At 37.9% G+C, this 20579-nt stretch overlaps 1 protein-coding gene across 3 annotated transcripts; it reads right to left on the reverse strand.

Moving 5' to 3' along the window:
• Positions 1–415: 415 nt before the first annotated feature.
• pou2f3 (POU class 2 homeobox 3) lies at positions 416–19753 on the reverse strand. 3 transcript variants are annotated; one of them, XM_082550120.1, is made up of 13 exons: positions 19603–19753; positions 19223–19279; positions 14055–14083; positions 12442–12543; positions 11216–11321; positions 10537–10625; positions 7977–8153; positions 6338–6479; positions 5204–5337; positions 4364–4528; positions 4042–4084; positions 3821–3935; positions 416–2497 (listed from the first exon to the last, which is right to left on the reverse strand). In XM_082550120.1, the coding sequence occupies exons 2-13, from the start codon at positions 19269–19271 to the stop codon at positions 2455–2457; spliced, it is 1194 nt and encodes a 397-aa protein (XP_082406246.1). In that variant the 5' UTR covers positions 19272–19279; positions 19603–19753; the 3' UTR covers positions 416–2454. The 3 variants fall into 3 exon arrangements, with proteins under 3 accessions (XP_082406246.1, XP_082406244.1, XP_082406245.1); XM_082550118.1 differs by having other exon boundaries at positions 7977–8183; XM_082550119.1 differs by lacking the exon at positions 19603–19753 and having other exon boundaries at positions 7977–8183; positions 19223–19387.
• Between the last annotated feature and the right edge of the window lie 826 nt (positions 19754–20579).

Raw genomic sequence — 20579 nt, forward strand, 5'->3', positions numbered from 1 at the left:
TTTCTTTGGACACTGTCTACTTTTCACTTATCAGTTAATCTATCAACTTTTCACTGAAGCCTCATCAGAAATGGGCTCAGTGGCAACCTGTCTGATGGAAGGATGATTAAAAAATTTTAAACTTTTGGTTCAATTCTTCATCAGTGTGTGTGGAGGAGGTCGAGACACAGTGAGTGTGAAACATGGTGGAGGCTCTGCCATAGTGTTGGGCAACATCTTTGCCAGTGCTATTGGAGATCTTGTCAAAATTGATGGGATTATGAAATCAGATTTGGATCCCCCCACCATGTAATACCATATGGAAAACATTTGATTGGCAGCAACTTCATTTTTCAGCATGACAACGATCCTGAACACACTGCCAATGCTGGGTATGAAACACTGTCAGTCATGACAAAAATACCCCAACAACACAGAAGTTCAACCTCTTTTTATTGAAAGAAAGTAAATAAATGTTAATAAACATTCAGTATGAGGTAAATACAAACGATTCTCTGAGACTCAGAGGATCACACGTCACTGTTTCCATTTTCACCTTAACAGTGGTAGCTTCAGTTACATCAGTAAAAACATGACTCTGCTGTAACGTTACATAACATACAGTAAATATAGTGGCTGTTTTCATTTTATGGCTGAAGTTGGAGTTTGGTCCCACTGCAAAACTTTAACCCCGGACAAAAAATATACAATGGACACTCAAAACAGAAACTGCAGAGAGGCAAACACAAGTGAACTGAGGACAGAGCAAGCTACGAGCTACAAAATAAAGAGAAACTCTGTCAACACTTGCTTAAGTGCTCCACTTCCAAACTAAAAACAAAACAAAAAAAAAGGTCTGGTGATATTTTATATTTTACAACTGTCAACAAACCGTCAACAAATCCCACAAAGACCCCAAAAACCAGCAATAAGCGTTGTGTGTACTTCCTGTGATGTGATTCATGTCAGAAGGCGCATTGCAGGCAGTTTTGCTACTTTGATGTGATTTGTTAGAGTTATTTTCTTTAACTTGACGATAACAGGAAATGACAGGTTAGCTAAACACAGAAAGTGACAAGAAAGTGTCAGTATGAAACACTTACAGGTCGTAACCAAGTTCAAACATTCAGACTGCAGCTGTTAAAGTAGTGTGTTATGCATAGACGACATTTAAAACTGGGTATGTGCTTAATGCAGAGATCAGCCAGCTCTAAGCAGATCTGATTGGGCACGTAGTCCCCGCTGTTGCCTCCACAATGAATACAAAACACAGTGTGGAGGCAAAACACAATGATGGTGTTTCTCAGCCATTAGCTGAGTATCTTTTTAATATAGCCCTAAACCAACAGAGTTTAGCAGCTGAGAAACTCCCGCACTGTGCTCTGCAATGCCCTGCAGAACAGTCAAAGCTGCAAAGTTATGCAAAAGAAGCAGGCATTCTCGAGAAGAGCTATAGGACACAATGGAGAGCAGTGTGATCCAGACACTCGTTATTCTAACTAATCTGTTTGAAATATAAAAGAGCCTTTTATGTATGAATTATGATACAAAGGAGATTTGTTTATTTCTCTGGAAAACTTGAGTGTTAAATGGCACAAAAAATCCCCATCAGTTATTATTTCAGGATGTAGGTAATGTAACTGCTAGGATTCACTGAGTTGCCCGCAAAGGGTCTAAACGGTTTGAAGAAACCTCCACATCTGCCATAAAACTCAATATCCATAAAAGTGTCTAACACATATGTGATTTGTTAACGAACCGTGCAAATAGCCCATTCAGAGCTTTGATAAGAGCCAGATGGCACGATGAAATTCAAATTATGGTTCAAAGTTTCATCTGTAATGAGCTTGACACAGGGCATGGCATTTCTGTTTGTTTTAATACGTGTTTTTTAACTGAAATAAAGTCGTTTCATGTGACATGTCCAGATCTTATTCAGGTACAGCGAGAGTACAGTGTTGAATAAAAGTAGTAAGTTGCAGCACTAACAAACATACATGAAACCTGTAAAATCCCTAAAAACACCCTGAAATCAACACTAAATACAATATAAACATTAAAAAAACAACAGATGAGAGGAGAAAGATGGCATTATAAACAGGCTGATGCGCAATATAAATTATTTTAAGTGGTGGCAGTTACAGGCTCAGACAGGACGTTTCCCTCCATTGTTTAGGATATTTGTGTGTGTGTGATTTGTGTGTGTGTTCTTCATATTTGCAACTGAATAAAGAGTCACTTGAACACAAATCAAACAGCTGAAGGCTGTTGGGACTTGCATGAGCAATGAAGTGAGTGTTGACAGAAGAGTGGTGGCACGCAGTCCTCTGCTTGTGCTGCTCCCGCTTCTTTGTCTCATGTGTCCGTGTGAGCTTTCACCTGTAGCTGTAACCATGTGTGTTACGGGACAATGAGCGACTCCATGCATCCTTCTAGAAGAAAACTACCTTCAAAAACTTCATGTCATACAGTTTTTCAATGGTGATATGTGGGATGGTTCCATGTGCGGTACCATGACCTGAAAGACCAGAGGGAAGATCGCAAGCTCTTAGGCAAATGTCTTTAAAAAGTACAGGAAACAATTCTGATAAATTTTTAAAAAAAAGGTCCACAGTTTTATTTTTAATATTGGCATTTAAATCTGTATATGTAAAAAAGAGCAGAACTAATGAAAGAAAGCCATGCTATTCTAAATATACATATGTTGTCCTTCATTTTTGGACCTATTTTTAAACCTGAACTCATCTTAATAGCTCATCAGTCAAGGGGAAAACCTACAAGCGCAGTGTTTTTCCACATAGATATATAGATACAGAAAATCAAGCTCCACAAGCAAATCATCTGAAGAATAAACTGAATAAATTAATACACAAACAAGGAAACTGTCATGGTCTCCGACTCTTCCTTGTGAGTTATTTGTTTTGAGTTTTGTATTTCACTTATTACAGTGTTTCCTGGTTTGTTCCTTTACATTTATATTCTGAGGTTTTGCTTTTCATCATGACTTCAGTTTGGCTTGTGTTTTATTCCTTGAATCTCAGTGTCTTGTTTTAGATTTTACTTCCCTTGTCTTGTTTTCTCAATTAGGTTCAGCTGTCATGTGTGTATCCACTCCCCTTGTCACCTCGTGTGTGTTTATAACTTCAGTGTTCCTATTTCCCTTTGTTGCGTCCTCTCTCTCGGCTGTCTGCTCTGCCATTGTTTCTTTTTATTTTTGTAAGACTTCAGCATTAAAGCAGTTCTTCAGTTTATGTTCCATCCCCGAATCTTTCATGGTGTGTCCATATCCTGCCTGGCACACAGCCGATTTATGAGGAAATACTTCCTAGGCTTGCGTAATAATCAGAGTTTTGACAATACGTCTGTGTGTGTTGCAAAAGAGTGCTGAAAAGTCTTAAACAAAAACAACAATGCCACTTTTTCATATCTGTTAAACTCCTGCACATAATCCATCTCAAATACCCTTTTTGTCTGAGCTAACTGCTTATTGGCTTTAGTTTTATTTTTATTGGAAGTGGCATCACTCTCCTCATTTAACTTGTGCCAATAAAATTACAAACTGCTCATTTAAATTTCAAATGACAGACGTTATTTAAGTGCTGACGGATTGGATATCTAAGCAAATTAATTATTTTTTCAGTTTCTGAGGAAAAGTTAAACAAACAGTTTCCATTGTTTTTGGAGTAGATGTGAAGCAGCCAGTTATTGATAACGGCTTGTGAAACACTCTCTCCATGGTAACAACGTCCTGAACTGACATCCTAAAACTAATATTGATGCTGGAGTGAAGGAAAAAATATCTTTTACAGAAAAACGGGATGTCTGTGTGACTCTTTCTTACCCTGACGTGCTGTAGGAAGCTGCACTGACTGGAGAGGTTAGAGAGGTGGAGGCTGCAGACAGACCGTTGGGAGATGCCTCACGGCTCATACTATTTGGGGATGAACTTGAAGAAACTGTAAAAACAAGGTTAAAATATTATTTAACATGTACGCATATACAGATGATTACTGTATACACATGACAGTGAAAGGCACATTATTGAAGCTGGATGGGACTTGCCTCCACCTGAAGCCAGAGGGCTGTAGGACCTGGATGCAGAGGCCTGAAACAATAAAATGGATGTTAGGATGGTTAAACATACTGGCATTACAAAGAGCAGGTTATAGGTAACCCTCTAATATATCTACCAATCCTCTTGGGAAGCGTTTAAAGTGCTTGGCTCAAAGAAAAGTCCAACTTAAGACCTGTTTACTTTGCGTGGCTAACAACTTACACACTATACTTGGACTTTTATAATTGAAGATAATTAAACATTTCCTCTCTGCAGACATAAGAGTGCTCCGCCACCTAAGTCAAAGAAAGCATATATCAGGTGGCTAACCATCCTGGAGTTGTAGGTGTGAGACTTGACAGGTAGAGTTGATGTCGGGCAGTAGATCCTCTTCTCCTTCTGGCGACGGTTACAGAACCAAACTCGAACCACCTCCTTCTCCATGGACAACTGCTCTGAGATCAGGGTTATCTCCTCAGAGTTGGGCTTAGGGTTCTGAAATTCAAAAATATGCACGATTTTGACCTTGTAATTTTGCACAGGAGGTGCATAACGTTGATATCTGCCTGACAAACAATGAGTGTCCAAGGTTATTGAATGAGCACCGTATTAAGCAATGATAAAAGAAAATTACTTGGTCGTCACTAAAAAGATTCTAAAACTCAATCAAATTAAAATTAAATTGTAAATAAAAATCAAATATAAAAGCAGATGACAGTTAGGTCCACACGGGGGATGTTCTTGACTGAGAGGCCCATCTCAAAACTGCAGCCAATGGTAGTTGGACATTTGCATAAACTAGAACGCCTGCACGGCAGCAGAGGGAACAAAGAGTGGAGGCTGAAGGCCAACTGTCAGGACTATCCTATTAATTTCTTTGTGTTCATGGATTCAGCCAGCTCATGTCTACAGTCATCCACCATCTTAACATTCCCGATGTACCTCTTTTCTTACCTTCCCTCCCACAATACAAGTCCTCTAACAGAGGAGAGCTTATAACAATGTTGTTTGTTTGCATCATACTGTGTTTTACTAACCCAAGTTTTAGATATCTCCTTCTACAGGACAGATTTTTCCAGGTTTTATTCATTAACGTGTAACGCTTATTCAGTTATAAAGGATTTCACCATGCTCACCATGAAAACAAGACAAGTAATGAATGAGTCTTACATCCAGGAAACGTTTCTCCAGAGTCATTTTGATGTTGGTTTCAATGCTCGTCCTCTTTTTCCGTTTGCGCCCGTAGCCCTCCATCAGGGCCGGCAGAGAGCTGGAATTGCTCATCGAGTCAGAAGGTGAGTTCTCTGATGTAAAAAATGAGATTCTTAGATTTTATAACATATTTTGTGTCCCAGTGTTAGTATTTTACATATTCAACATTTCTGAGAAGATGATATCTGATGGGTTTAGTTGTAGCAGACATTTTTGTAAATCCACGGGTGTGATTAACAACATCAGTCATATCTGCATTCCTTAGTGTTAAATCCAGACTTCTTATGTCTGCATGTTAGCTCATGTAATGACTGATCAGGCGTTTCATATTTTATTAGGGCCAATTCAGGTATAAATAGCAAAAATAAAATAGTGCTTCACCCTGTAAAGCCTGGACTGCGAAATGATAGCCAGAAAATTGAATATTTATTGAATCTTCTGATAATTAAAAAAAAACAAAAACATTAATTTGCTTACATGAGTTTAATTTGCCACATTTGCTCCATGCAGCATCCTGCATTTTTTACAATTTATTTATTGCTCAAAAATATACTGCTCAATTTATTTAGATTTAGAAAACACACATTTTAGAAATCTAACTAAAATGTGTTAAAAACTAAAAATTATATTGCTATTTATACAGGCAAAAAACTCACGTTACATGTTACTCACACCCAAATTTGAGGATGTCACTAAGAAGTCACGAATTAATCAAGCATAACATTCAACCACTAAAACTAATGATTCTATTCACGAAGGAAGAAGGTAAATAAGTGTAGTTTAGCATCTTAATAAAAATAAAAATAGAATTGTGATTTACTATTTTTCTGTTTTTTAAAACAGTAGATTCATGAATCAAAGCAATAATTATATTTTAGCATTACAAATATCGTCTTGATTAAAAAGCTTGCACGTACGGGTGGATTAACAGTTATAATTAACAGTTAAACATTGTTTTACTGTGCAGATTTTCAGATCCTGATTTTCTGTGATCAGCAGTGGCTGTACTATATGAACTTGTTGTGATGAGGAAGAATAGTTTGTTACAATTTTAATGGTAGTATAGGAAACATAATAAGAGTTGCTGCGTACCGGCATCGCTCAGCCATTTCTCCAGCAGAGGTTTGAGTTTGCACATGTTTTTGAAGCTCAGGTTCAGGGCCTCAAATCGAGAGATTGTGGTCTGGCTGAAGTCATTCCCGTAGAGTTTTCCCATTGCAAGGCCAACATCTCCCTGTGAGTACAAACACAACAGAACACAAAACATTGATGGATCTCTCATGCAAAAGCAATTCAATCAGCAAATCGTGGTTTTTAAGCCATGAGACCACCGTTTGTGTTTGATTTCAACCTACAATTGGTTTTGCTTATTTTTTCCCCAACTTCCATCTTTTTTGACTTTCATGGGAACTTGCTAGATAGCTTTATCTACTAATTACAACTGTTTACATTTAGGGATCAACCAAGGCCTGCAATGCAGAAACGATCCCTTTGCCAAACTATTCTTCCATGGAAGGTTTCTGCACTATTTGAGATTCTCAAAAAACAAACCAAAAAAAGACTCAGGACTGCCAAGTACTAGTTTTTCTCCTACACAACTGATCATGGCTCACTGCAACAAATTAAAATCCCTCCCTAATGACTTTGAGTTTTGCACTCTGTTTAACTTATTTTTTTCTATCTCTTTCTCACTTGCGCTGTCCTTTGCTAAATAAGTTTCATCACTATTCGGATACAACTTCTTAGTTGGACTTATGCACTATGAACTTCGTCATTAAATTTTTGTACTAAAAACTACTTGGTTAGGTTTAGAAACTGTGAAAAATGGTCATTACATTTGGATCTGTAGCTTTTTTCTTTAAAGTTCTTTAAACTGTTTTTATAAGGCTATAAAATCAATTAATGAGATTTAACAGGTAACACTAGGCTATAAAGAGGCATTGGCTGAATTATTAGTTGTAGCTTTTAAATAAAAAATAAATAAATAAAACTGTATAGGACTTGCAGGGGGTTATGCAAGACCTGGTGTACTGGCGAATTTGTAAATACTCTGTCAGAAACGATCCATCCGCCCCTCTATTTTCTCATGCAAGGTTTATGGAAATTCCCTTGAAGCAAACCAGCAATATTGAATAAACACTTAGTGGTGCCAGAGTCTTGTTTTACTCTTCTGGAACTGATTATCGTTTATCTACATGAACTTGAATCCCTCCCAAATGACTTGTGGTTATAAAATCATGAGGGTGGACATGTGGCCTTCTTTGCCCTCTTTTTTAACCTGCTTAACTGTGACCATATATGTTTTTATTATTATTATTATTATTATTATTATTATTATTATTATTAAGTATCCAAGCAAAAGCAGTAACAAATCTGTAAGATATAGGCTAATTACTTAAAGATAAAGGTGAAGCTAGATACAGTGTAAACCTAAATCATGGAATGATTGGTGGATTATGGGCTAGGATAGGCTCCAGCCTCCTAATTTCTAATTATAAGATTATGTAAACATGGTCTTAAAAAAAATCTGGACTCTGATGCATAACTGAATAAATTAAGCGTGGTCACCACAGGCCAAAACCTCACAACTACCATCTGGTTTTCATGAGCATGTTGCAACACCCAGAGTCTTGTGTAACTTTCTCTATATTTTTTGCAGCATAAAAAGAGAAAACAGTCAATGCACTGAGTGAATACAGTCTTTCAGGTCTTTTTATAGGGCCTGATTTACCTGAGTGAAACCCAGTTTGATCCGTCTTTGTTTGAATGCTTTAGCAAACTGCTCCAGATCCTCCAGCTCGTTAGGTTCCTCCTGTGGAGGCACCGACATGTGTTTGGGCATCTGCAGGTGGGACATGTCCATGTGGTTCTCCATGGAAGGTCCTGCCAGACCCGAGCGACCCATAGCCTGGATCAGAGAAACATCACAGAGGGAAATCTTCAGTTTCCAGGTGATGTAAGGTAAAAAAAAAAAACAACACAAGTTTTTACTGTACTGAGACAAAAAACGACTGTTATGCATATGCGGGACAAAAGCTTCAACTTCAGCTTTTACTGTTTAGTTTCCTGGCAGGATCATAGATATCGCTTTCTGGGCTGAACAGTGAAGCCAGCTGAGGTGCCTTCAACTCACATTCTGTTTAATGGCCAGCAGGGGGCGACTTCTCTGGAGTTGCTATGAGTTTAATGGACTTTGGACTGTTGAGAAGTCTGTGGAAAAACAGTCCTTTGCAACCCTCATTAAACACTTTCCTGATGACTTTCTGTGATTGGTAACTACTTCCAGGCCACGATAAATAAAACATGTTCATTTTGTAAAATATGATCATTCTAAGAGTCAGAAAGGAGGATTATCCTTTGTAGTAACTGTTCCCCCTTATTATATATCTAAACTTAATCAAACAACTGTCTTCTTTTGCTTTCTGAACCTCCATTTGGCAGTGTATCTTAGTGCATTATTAGTTTGCTCTGTTTTAGGTTAAGATGTGAAGCCCGTATACAAATTTCTGACTATTTAGAGTCTCCTCTCTACTGGAAATACTGGTCAAATTAAGGATGATTCCTTAGACAGAGTGTGCAAAATGCAGAACATTTGACTTGGCTTGCTGTGAATTCACTGACTCATTTTTCTCCCAATTTAAAAGCAACACTATCCCTGAAGATTATACAAGGTTAGGTAAAGACAACACAAAATAAGCTCAATAGTGAAATAATGTATTGTTCTAAAGAGCATACTGAATTCGATCATGGTGCTGTAAGAGGATGCCACCAGTGGAACAAGTCAGTTTGTGAAATTTCCTCCCACTTAGATATTCTGCGATAAACTGTAAGTGGCACTATTACAAAGTGGAAACGTTCAGAAGTCAGCCGTCAAGTGGCGACTACGTAAAGTTACAGAGCAGGGTCACTGGGTCACCAACGCTCTGCTGATTCAGTAACTGCAGAGCTCCGAACATCCTCTGGCATTAACATCAGCACAAAAACTGTGCGCCGGGAGCTTCATGGCATGAATCCTTAAAATGTCATCATGTTGTTTGATAGGTGGCTGGTCAAAACAATTGATCATATCACATGAAAGGTCTCCTTTTTACCTACATATTGATAAAAGGCTCATTTTCCAGCTGTGATTCCTTCTGCATCAATGTAAATGTCTAATATAGCCTTAATTTAACATATGCAAATCTAACTTAAGGTTGTGAAATAGAGAAACATCACCGGTGTTCACATTTGCTTTATGACAGCTTGGATCAAACATGTTTAGATGCTGGAGAAGTTTGTGATGCGCTGGCGCACGCAGGAGGAAATGGAAGATTTTCATAGATTGAAATGATTACTTTTCAATAAATATCTCAAGTAAAAAAAACAAAGAGTCATAAGTAGATTTTTTTTTTCCTTTGAAGCTTTGAAGACATAGCTTGAGAGTGGGTAGCGTGTGTTAAAGGAGAATACCATTGTTTTAATTTTTTAATTTATTATTTTTTCCACATTCCAGATACCTCGGAAACCGGATGTTGGAGGTGGGAGTGACGTAATTCCTGAGTTGTTCCAGTAGTAAAGTTATGTTATACTTTTATTTCTTGTGTTTTACTGTGACGCACTTTACGAATTTCATCTGTGAAAATGGCTATATAAATTAATTTGACATATTTAAACTCAGCTAAGTAAGCTGAAGCAATTTATGTAGCACTAGTAGTTTTTTTTATTGGTGCTTAAACACAATGCTGCCCCATGTTCATGTGCAGATCCTGGTCAGCACTCTTTATATGGTTTTTTTTTTGCAAGTTACAAATATACAACAAAGGAAGGACAGATTACAAGTTTTGCAGTTTTATTATGTTTACATTCACCGCCACCATCTTGGACCATTAATGTGAGATTAGTGAGGCTGCTACAACTTTCCAAGTTGGGACTCCAAGTTGCAGATGAAAATTCTGACTTGGAACTTTGTTGGAAAATTCTATTTTTCGGACCTAACTTTGAAGGCATTGTAAAATTTTGCATGCCTTCAATCAACAGACCGACGTTACTAAACAATAAAAATCAGCTAAATCCGAGGAGGTGAGGTGGAAACATTTTTCAGATTTGATGATGTAAACTATTTTTTTTTAAATGTATTATGACTTCGATGTCTCCCAAACCTCAACAAAGTTGTCCGTTATCTAAAATTAGCCAAAGCTTAACCACAATTCATTTGTTTGTCAAATGTGCTTCCACAGAAATAAAGCAGTTTTACACCTGTAGTCTTATTGTCTGCCTCTGGTGCAGCACACTTGGAAGTGTTCTGGACTTACCTGTGGAGTCAGAGCCAGACCAGGCTGATGCTGAAGAAGACCAGTTGGGCTCTGGCTAGGAAGAGATAGCAGGTTCTGCTGCAGAAGGGCTGCAAAGAAAAACAGCACAGAATAATAATATTACTGTTTGTGACTGTGTGTTTATATTTAAATATTTGACATAGCCTAAGGTGTCCACATAAGGCCAAGTAGGTAAACTGTTCTTGGTTTCAGCCATCTGTTAGATTTTGGATAAGCTTACAAGTCAGCTAAAATGCACACGATGGTTGCTAGCAAACTTGATGCTTTTGCTGTTTTCGATCTTTTAAGCTGTAAGAGTATTTTGCTGTTGAACAATTTTAAAGAAAAAACAAGCCTATTTTTTTTAAATGTTTGACTATTCCTTTAAGACATTTGTTTAACTTACTTTGCCTGGGTACGAAAGAAATTCTCCTGCAGGCTTGGTTTTATGCTTCTGTTTTTATACAAGCTTGATAGCAAGCTATAAAACAAGCTATAACACGTTAAGAGGTTGTTTTGTGGTAAGCTAACCAGCTGATGTGTAGATGTGGTGTGCAAAGTTGCTGTCTATTAAATGTCTGTTCTAATATGTAATGGTGCCTTTAACCCCTGAAAGGAAAGCACTGGTCTTAACTATTCCTAGAGCTGTGATCTGACTGGATGTTTTATGATACCTCACCTTGGTGACTGGAGGAACTCTGGGAGAGCAGGAAGGGGGAGGGAGATGGCAGGTGAGAAGGAGGCATCAGAACCAGCTGCTGCATGGGGTGGAGAGATGTGAGCTCCTGGAGCAGAAAGCACCACAAGAAAAATGAGTGAGAAGTGCAACTTGTGGGGATAGGTTAATTGGATAATCCAAATTGCCACTAGGTGTGAATGTGCGAGTGAATGTGAGTGTGAATGGTTGTCTGTCCCTATGTGTTAGCCCTGCGACAGACTGGCGACCTGTCCAGGGTGTACCCTGCCTCTCGCCCTATGACAGCTGGGATAGGCTCCAGCGCCCCCCGCGACCCTGAAAAGGATAAGCGGAAGCGAATGGATGGATGGAAGTAAATTAATAAGTCAATTAACTTTAATTTACTTGTACTTTATATTTAGATTTTTGTTGCTACTTTTTCCTGATGATTGTGTTAAAATAAAACACGAGATGAAGTAGTAAAAAAACTGCATTTGATTTCTTATTTTATCACTTACCTTACAAAAAGCAAAGACACAATTTAAAGAATAATGCTAATTACCAAAGCAATAAAATGTGCTGAAGTACTTTGATAATGACTACAGATTTCTAAAATGCAAAATATTGGTCAAAAAGTTCACAAATTAAATTTTTTTTTAAAAAATTATACAAAATCGTTAAAATTATACATGCAAAAGTAGGAATTTGAAGTATTAAGACAAAAACATATTTTTCTGTCAGTTAATCACCTAAGAGCACAATGATTTTAGCATTTCTTAAAGTTTTCCTCCACTCTAAGGTTTCTGTTAAAGCTGAAGATTTTTGTATTTATAGTAAAACTCTACACATCATTTAGAAACAGAGATTGCGTTACCATAATGGATACATAACTATGTAAGTACAATTCTCCTCTGTAGCTGGTTGAGATGGTACTAATCAATCAGTGTTGGGTTGTTTAATCTGTAATAGCACTTTGGTTTCATTAGTTTATAAATATCCAATATATGAAATAAAGGTAAAAGCAGAAAATAATGTTAGTTAACATGTTGTTTTCTAGGTAAGTAAAGTTCCTGCACTCTCAATACAGAACTGTTTCCAAATGAATGCATCTGCAATAACAATCAAATTAATATAAGAGTATGCCACTGATTCCCTGAGAGTTACTCTATAGTACGCCCTATAAGAAAATAAAATACACTCCCATTTTTAAATCTGAGTCTATATCTTACCCCAGTCAGCTGACCTCCGTGCACTGGAGAGCTCTGTGTCAGGTGGCATGTCTTTACGGTGGAGCCTGAATGAGGTGAGTCATGAATGTCCTCTGTTTTTATCTAAGACGTGGAAAACAAAGCCAAACAACACAATGAACTATTAACTTCTGATGAGGATATTAAAAACCGTTCCTCATACAGCTGTGTGAGACCCCTGTGGCACAGAGCCACCAGGCATGTGGAACCATGGGAGTGAACATAAGTGAATCTGACATCTAATCTCATTTTAACGGAATTTAAATTCTTTATTTAATTGTTTCTGGCCAACAAAAACACGTAAGTTGGGTTTGTGAATAATTTCAATCAAAAAGAAGCCTTGCTAGAAAAAGTTTAGCAACCACTGGTGTAGAGACAGACCACATAAACAGAAAACCTGTGAACCTTTGCCAAGACCAGTTTGGTAACTAAACACGATACAAAGAACGATAGACTCTCTCTGCCTGCTTTTGGGTAAGTCAGTATGCAAATATCCCCTCCCCCACACCCCCCACTAACTAACCCCTGAGAGCGATGGCACTTCCTGAAAGCTCGAGAACTGAAAGACCTGTTTTCCTCTACCAGAGAGAACGTTTGGAGAAGTATCCAAACAGCCGCAGACTGTTTCAAAAGAGATTACAGTAATATTCACATTGGCGAGCAGGCAGATTTTCCTGAGGATGTTAACTGTCAAAAAGTTAGTCAGTTCAGCACCGTTCCCATGCCTGTAGGATATTTATTTTGCAAATGAGCCTTGTTATTTAGAGTGTCAAAGGTTACAGAAAGTTATACAGTTTTCCTATCATCAGCAAACTTGTTTAAGACCAAAACTGTCTATATCTATGTCTAAATCTACCATTTACTCATTTGAGTGACATTTGCTAAAAGAATAAGCAAAAGGGAAATTTTCAAATAACTAACAATCACCAATCATTTTTTATTTCTTCTGTCTACTCCTAAAGCTCAGGTCAGTCAGCTTTTGTTCCAAAAAGTGACGACAACAGTCTGGGAATCAGTAAAGTGGGAAATTATTGACTTTTGGCTCTGTATCTTGGGTCTGTAAGTAGTGTTGCTTTTCCCAAACCACAGAGTTTGGGAACAAAGTCAATAACAGCACAGCAAATGTTATTTTTTCACCACTGAAGATATGTCCCAAAATGCTAAAAACCTACAATGTCAAGCTGGACTGTGGTGCTGCAGAGAGCAGCTGTTAATATGAAAATATTAGAAAATACTTAATCATCCAAAGCAGTATAGTAATAATAATAACAATATCATGATCCTGGAGATTGAGTTTAATCTTTGCTTCCTCTTGATGCTTGTTATCCACTCCCTGCTACTCTCAGTCAGACGTTACAGGCGCTCTTCAGTTATTTGTTTAGCATATGTATGTGTTGTTTGAGTAAATGTGTGCATGTCAATAATGTGAATCTGATCCATGTTTGTCCTTAAAAGGCACCAGTAAGCTTCACACACACATCGTAGTTTAAAGCCGTTACTGTATTTAAAGCAATACAAGTCATGCTGCTGATAACAGAGAGCTTGTTCGTGGAAATTTCAGCACAGGGAGTGATATCGTGAGCGCTCCTACTCACCTGACGACTGAAGTCGATTCCGTTTCGCTCTGAAAGTCAAAACAGAAAAAAATGAATAATTCAGACTTAATCAAACTTTGATTTGTGACAAACTTTTGTTGTAAATTAAAGTGAAATAATGCTGTTAAATAAAGGAGTTTCTGTGGCAGTCGTACTGCATGCAGCAAAATCAGATTTGGAGTTAGGTTAAATGTATCGGTATGAGGCTGTAGGGTTAGCTTTTTATGATGCAACAACATCAGATATTTCAGGTTTTTATAAAGTGAGAATTTGCTGCTGAAGAAAATATCACTTTTGAGGTTTGACTTTCTTGACTTTAAGATGTTGAAGAAAAATGTCAGGACATTGTCTGCAGTTGCCCTTCCTCACGTGTGACACACAGCACGACGTGACATCCACTTCAGACCTGTTCCTGGGTAGAGCAGCAGGAAGGAACCGTGGTGCTCACTCACCTGCTGCACACTCACAGGACAACTGCTTGCTATGTTCTCACGCTGGTGAGAATATTAAAGACTGTTTAAAGTACACGCCGCTACCTCACACATTTATGTTCTCACAAGAAACTTTAGGGCTTCAGTGCAAGTGTGAAGACATCATAAGTCAGACAATACAACTTGAAAGAATCAGTTTGGTAGCATGTATGTACGCATTTAACTGTTTTTATTGTATTTCTAAGGTTTTCTAAACTAAACAACCAACTTAATGATAATAAAATTGGCACCTTGTTAAATGATATTGAAAGAAAACTAATTTAGATTTTTTATTTTTAATCTTTTGCTTAATATTCATTATTTTATCCCATATTTAAATGTTTTAAATGGTGTTTAAGTATCTAGATGCCCCCTCTTCACACAGATGCTCAGAAGTCTGAAGTCTTTTCAAGAAAACTCACTTTTAAACGTATGTTAAATGGACAGAGAGCGATCTCACAGGGGAGGAGAGCACAGAGGTGTGCTGGATAAATTCACATCATTTGAATGTCAAATTTATCCCTCTGCACTGCGTGTGTGCGCGCACTGGGGAAAAGAGAGGCAGTGAGCTGCTGGAGACACACAATGCAAATACACCCATAACTCCTCACCACCATCACTATGTCACCTACTCCCAACCAGACCTCCTCCCCCATGGCACAGCCAGCTTCACAGCCTAGGTTCCAGTATGGAAATGACCAAGACATGCAAATCAGCTGTGAGCGCAGGAAGCCTGTGTCTACGCACACACATAGATACTCGATGTTTGCAAACCGTGCATTGACACAAAAAGTCACGCACACTAAAAGAAGAAAAAAAGTTTCATCTGTTACATCTGTTAGTCCTTAAACAATGAACAGAATCCAGCTAAGATATTACAAACTTCACAGGGAGCACATGGGACAAAATAAACTCTACTCATTTAAATATTTGATATATTATATATAGAGAGAGGTTTCCCACCTCCCCCTCCTTACATTCTTAACACTATGAATAATCTGCTGGTCCAGAAGCAGTGATGTGTTAGCTCATCTGAAAATACTTCTCTACCCTGGCTCTGGCCCAAATGAAGAGAAGGCTTTAAAAATAAGTGACATGTTCACAGTTTCATATTCTAAAACAGGCGCTGTTACTCAAACACAAGTACACAGTGCACCTTTTGGGGACTATTTTTATGCACAAATAGCACAAATTATGATGCTTTGGTGAGTATTTGTGGCAATATGTTGACAGAAACAAACTATTGTTGTATTTTAAATATCTGACAGTTAATGAATGTGTTCATTGTTGATTTTTGGTCTTTCAGATAAGAAAAGCATACATATTTGAGTATCATCAGCTGTTGCCTAACTCTCCAAATGACCTAAAAATCTGCTTATAGTCACAAGTTCACATGTGAAGCATGGACAAAGTGTTCTAACAATAATCAGTCACTCTGATTTTCCCTGTTTTCCTATCAGCAAACTAATTTGCTCCACCTGCACTGTCTCCATAATGAAGCCCTGTAAAATCATGGCATCAAAAAAGCCTAAATATGGAGCTCTGGTCAGCAAATTGCAGGGAAGGAGTTATGATAGCATTGGGCATAAACAGGAAAGACAAGTTATAATTATTAGTTACCAAACAGTTGGAAAGGACAGCAATTAAATAAACCTTTTCCTGCTCCTTTTTGAACATGTTAACTTATTTGAGAGATATAGTTAATGAGATATAGTTAGGTCCATATATGTTTGGATACACCCACACGATTATTTTACCTTTTTAGCAAAGCACATTTTGAATGTTTTGGATATATGTTGATTGTATTTTCATCTGTCCAATAGTGCTGTTTCAGAGATGCTCTGGCATTTTAGATTCGTTGTGTCACTGGATGGAAGTTCTGACAGTTTTTCTTCACAGTGGAAAGGATCCTGTGATCATCCATTACTTCTGTGGCTTGTGCTTCAAGGCCTTTTAATGATGCACATGTGCCTTATTTTTTCTTTTTTTCTTTTGCAGTCCAAATATACCTTTTTTTTTTTTTTAGAACTGCTTTGACAAGTGTGGCTTCACATGGGCCCACATGCAATACACCTTTACCTACTTAATTAAAAAACTTAATTTAAAAAATGTTTTTAAATTGAAACTAAATAAATTTAAAAACAAATAATCACACTCCATGCCCATGAAAAAACCCTTTACAATTATAGACCAAAGAGCATAAGATCATATTATTTATATTCCTGTGACTTATATACATTTTTGTAAACACAATTCCCCCTCCTGGCACACCTGGTCAAATATTCGTCAAGCTTCAGTGTTTTTCACCTTGCCCTGCCCCTTTGCTCCTCACCCAAGCTCCATGTAAACTCCAAAGCTGGCTCTTGTAGGGTTTTCGCTTTTCTGTTTTCATTTTCCTTAGAATTTCTTCAACTCTCTTCTTATGGTTTTCGTGGCTCCTCTCTTTATTAATCTTATCTAGTTACCAAATAGTCCTTCAACAAGTCTGAGTCCTGTGTTTCCCATGAGCCTGTTTCTCTGCATAGAACAACTGCAGTTTAAATGAAACTGGCTAAAACACAAGTGTTAAATGTTGCTGCTATGTACAGAATTTTTTAACTAACAATAAATTAGCATTAAAAAAATGCCTGGCACACTGTGTTTCATAGTCTAGAATGTTATTGCAAGATATAGATTATGTACAGTAGTTGTCCTTTTAAAGTTAAAGATGCTGAAAAAATTGTTAAAGTCAATACTTTATCAGATATTTGCAGGAAAACTATATTTGCTTGCTGCTTTTCAGTGAAACTGGGTGACATTTAAGGTTAAAAACGAGCAGCATTTCAGACATCTGGAAGACTTTGTTTTAAAGAAAGATAAACAAAGGAAAATGGCAATAATGTTCACTCCTTACTGGAACTGTGTCAGTGAGGAGTGTGGTTGTAAAACTGCATCCTCCCACTGATTCCTCTCTCTGATCCTGCAAGTCTGTGAGGCACCCAGTTTAAATGAAGTGAGCATGGGCTTAATTAAATTGGAAAAGTGGGGGGAAAAACACCAATGTTTTATTTCCTGTTTAATAGTACAAACATGAAAGAGGAGGTTATTGTCCTTTCACCGCAATCTTCTATTGTCTAATCACACTTGGATCTGATACAGGCAACAGCATTCGCTGTCACAGGCCTGCACTGAAAATAAAAGTCGCCTCTGAACATAAGGAATGCATCCAGCGTGAAGGTAAACATTATTTCTTAGCAACAGGTTTGCAGTAAGTGAGCAGGTGCAGGTGCAGATCCTCCTGAGATAAGAACACTTCATATTCTGCCTTTTTTGCTTTCTAGTTTATCTCAAAGCGAGCAGTTTTCACATACAGATGAACTTTTCTAGACATTGCCAGGCGAAGCTGTATACAAGAGCACACATTCCCATATCATGCTTTAAACAGTCTTTAACATCTCATCTCTCAAGTAGGAAGTCTGTTTGAAGTCCAGCTGTGTGAAAATTCATAGCATGCAAGAAGGTGCTGTATATGATGCCTCTTGAAAGCTGTACTCAAACTTGTGTTCCCGCGCCTAATGTAAATAGAGCATTTCCATCCAATAGTCCAAACATGTCTGTGGTGGATTCTGCCCTTTAAGAAAGGGCAACTTTGTCCCATCCTGATTCTCCTGACTATGAAGTTCACATAGGAAAAAAAAGAAAATCTAGTTGTATCTCTGTTAGCGTGCAGATACTTTTGATTTGTTTAGGTTTGTCTCTGAGATTGCTATCTGCACTCCACCTCAATGGGGCTTCTGTTTGCCCACAACACTGAAAACAATGTCAAAACCGTCAACAGCAATTTATTTCCAGAGAAAATGTCCCCATTTTTGTGTTTGTTGGGAAGAAGCACCTCTTAAAACACTCAGTTTCTGAGCGCTTGAGTGGAGGCTAAAATCCACTCGAAACATCCAGACAAATAGAAATATCTGCAGATACACCAATGTGTAGTCACTAATTTGGTGACTCATCCATTTAAAATAGATCATCACATGACTAATGAAATGATTAGCTGCATCAAAATATCTTCTGTGGGGAAAACAAACGCAGCTGTGCACCTGACCATATGTTGGCAAAAGTACAGACATTTGTCACTTCCACGAAACTGAGCTGTTCACTTCTCTCGCACAGCTATTGTCTGAGTAAAAGTTCCACATTTTCTGCTGCTGCTGGTTCCTGGTTTTGTTTCGTGGCTGCTTGGCATCCTCAGCCTCTGGGCATCCTCAAGCGAAACCAACTGTCACATTTTCCCCACACAAATACACCTTTTCCAGACAGGTGCATGTTGCTTTTATAATGTTTTACATGCATCGCATGAGGCATGAATGACATTTTTTTTGTTTTAAAAGCAGAAAACATTTCTGCACCGCATATTATTGAATACGATGAAACATAGACCCATCTATGTTTTCAATCTGGCCTTTTAATGTGTGACCTTAAAGTCACACATTAAAAGGCCAGATTAAAGATCCTCACCTTTTTATAAAAAGTACCTAAAATTTCAGAATATTTTCATTTAAAGAGATTTTAATAAGCTGTTGGCGCCATGTTAACATTAGATTAAATAAACCTGTAACTTTTCCACTATCTTTCCCCAAAGATAGCTGCAGTGGCCAAAACTACAGCTTTCTAGACTCCAAACTCCATCCGTGCACCATGAAGAAGGTAAAATATCCTTACCCGTCTGTTCACCTGGAGCCTCCGTGTGCTCTGCCGTGTCTGCGCTCATCTTAATATCTGTAATGATAAATATAGCTGATTTTCCTACAGGATTGTAACTTTACCAGGACAATGAAGCACTCAGGCCACCCAGGAAAATGATCTTGAGTTTATTCTAATGCGCCCTCCCCTCCACACCACCGCACAAACTTTACACACTCCTGTGTGATCCCTACTTGTAATATTCATAAGCAAGGCCGATAGCCCCATACAACACTCATCTCCATATGGCGTAACCACGCGGCACAGGAACGCTTCTTAAAACTCAACTCGTGCGTTTAAAATGAAATAAAGATATTAAAATGTCATTGATGAACAGAGGTGTTGGAGTAGTGACTCACCTTGAGTTAAAAGCCTGTGCTGCTCCAGTTGCTGTCTCCTCCACTCTCTAAGTATTCAAAAGGAAGCAAGTGAATGTTGGAATAAGAAGTTTTGTAATTCTTACTGCTGCTCATCAGGATTTTCCTAAGTGGGAAAGCATTCACCTCAGCAGTACACCCTGCTGATGACTCTGGCTGATTTGCATATGTCTCTGTGCGACCTATCCAGCTTCAGACACTTTGCATAAAACAACAATGGGCTTGCTTTAAATTTTAGAGCATGCGTGTGTGTGTGTGTGTGTGTGTGAGTGCATGTGTGTACCAAAACCTCATGTGGAGTTATCCTTGTATGTTTTGAATAACTAAGTGATATTTGTGTGATTCCTTCATGAAGGTATTAACTTGGCTGTCTTGAGAAAAAAAATATTTTCATATCATGCAACAAATACTAAAAATTGAATCATGCTGAAAAAAACAAATGTAATCTATAACAGCTGCAAAACTATAAGATAGAAACAAAATATGCCAAGGCTCCATGGACAAGAGACATTTGGGAGAGTACTGAAATGCAATAAATTTCACTGACCCTGTCACTACTCCAGAGTGAGATTTGAAAGCCCTCCAACAAATAATTCACCAAATCAAAACTGAAATAAGAGAATAAATGACACCCTTTTAAAAATGAGTCAGTCAAGGAGCTGAAATTCAAAGAACATTAAAATATGTTGAGATAATGGGAACAGTTCAAGGCTGCAGGGCCTGCACAGTAGTTAGCAGCTGTGAGGATTAGGAGCTGGGCAGCTTGGAGCTGTGTTTACATCTGAAGGGGTCCTAGGCGCTAGGTGAGAAACAAGATTCGTGTGAATTAAAAAGTGCAGGGCTAGAGACAAAGGTGACTGTGGCATATCGCCTTGCCACTAGCTGGAAAATATAGAGTGTTTTTAAGGTTATTTGAGACATCCAACATTTTAGTCATTTATTTATCCTAAGTTTATATT

This window comes from Aulonocara stuartgranti, assembly GCF_965226115.1.
Source record: "Aulonocara stuartgranti genome assembly, chromosome: 10".
Classification (NCBI taxonomy): Eukaryota; Metazoa; Chordata; class Actinopteri; order Cichliformes; family Cichlidae; genus Aulonocara; species Aulonocara stuartgranti.

What these genes read in the sequence shown, in the direction of transcription:
- pou2f3 (XM_082550118.1), bottom strand. Translation starts at nt 19,271, where the DNA reads ATGAGCGCAGACACGGCAGAGCACACGGAGGCTCCAGGTGAACAGACG. An exon ending in GAGTTCCTCCAGTCACCAAG is followed by an intron (nt 10,626 to 11,215) that starts GTGAGGTATCAT and finishes TTTTCTTTGCAG; the next exon opens with CCCTTCTGCAGCAGAACCTG. An exon ending in ACACCTACAACTCCAGGATG is followed by an intron (nt 4,085 to 4,363) that starts GTTAGCCACCTG and finishes TTATTGTTTCAG; the next exon opens with GCCTCTGCATCCAGGTCCTA.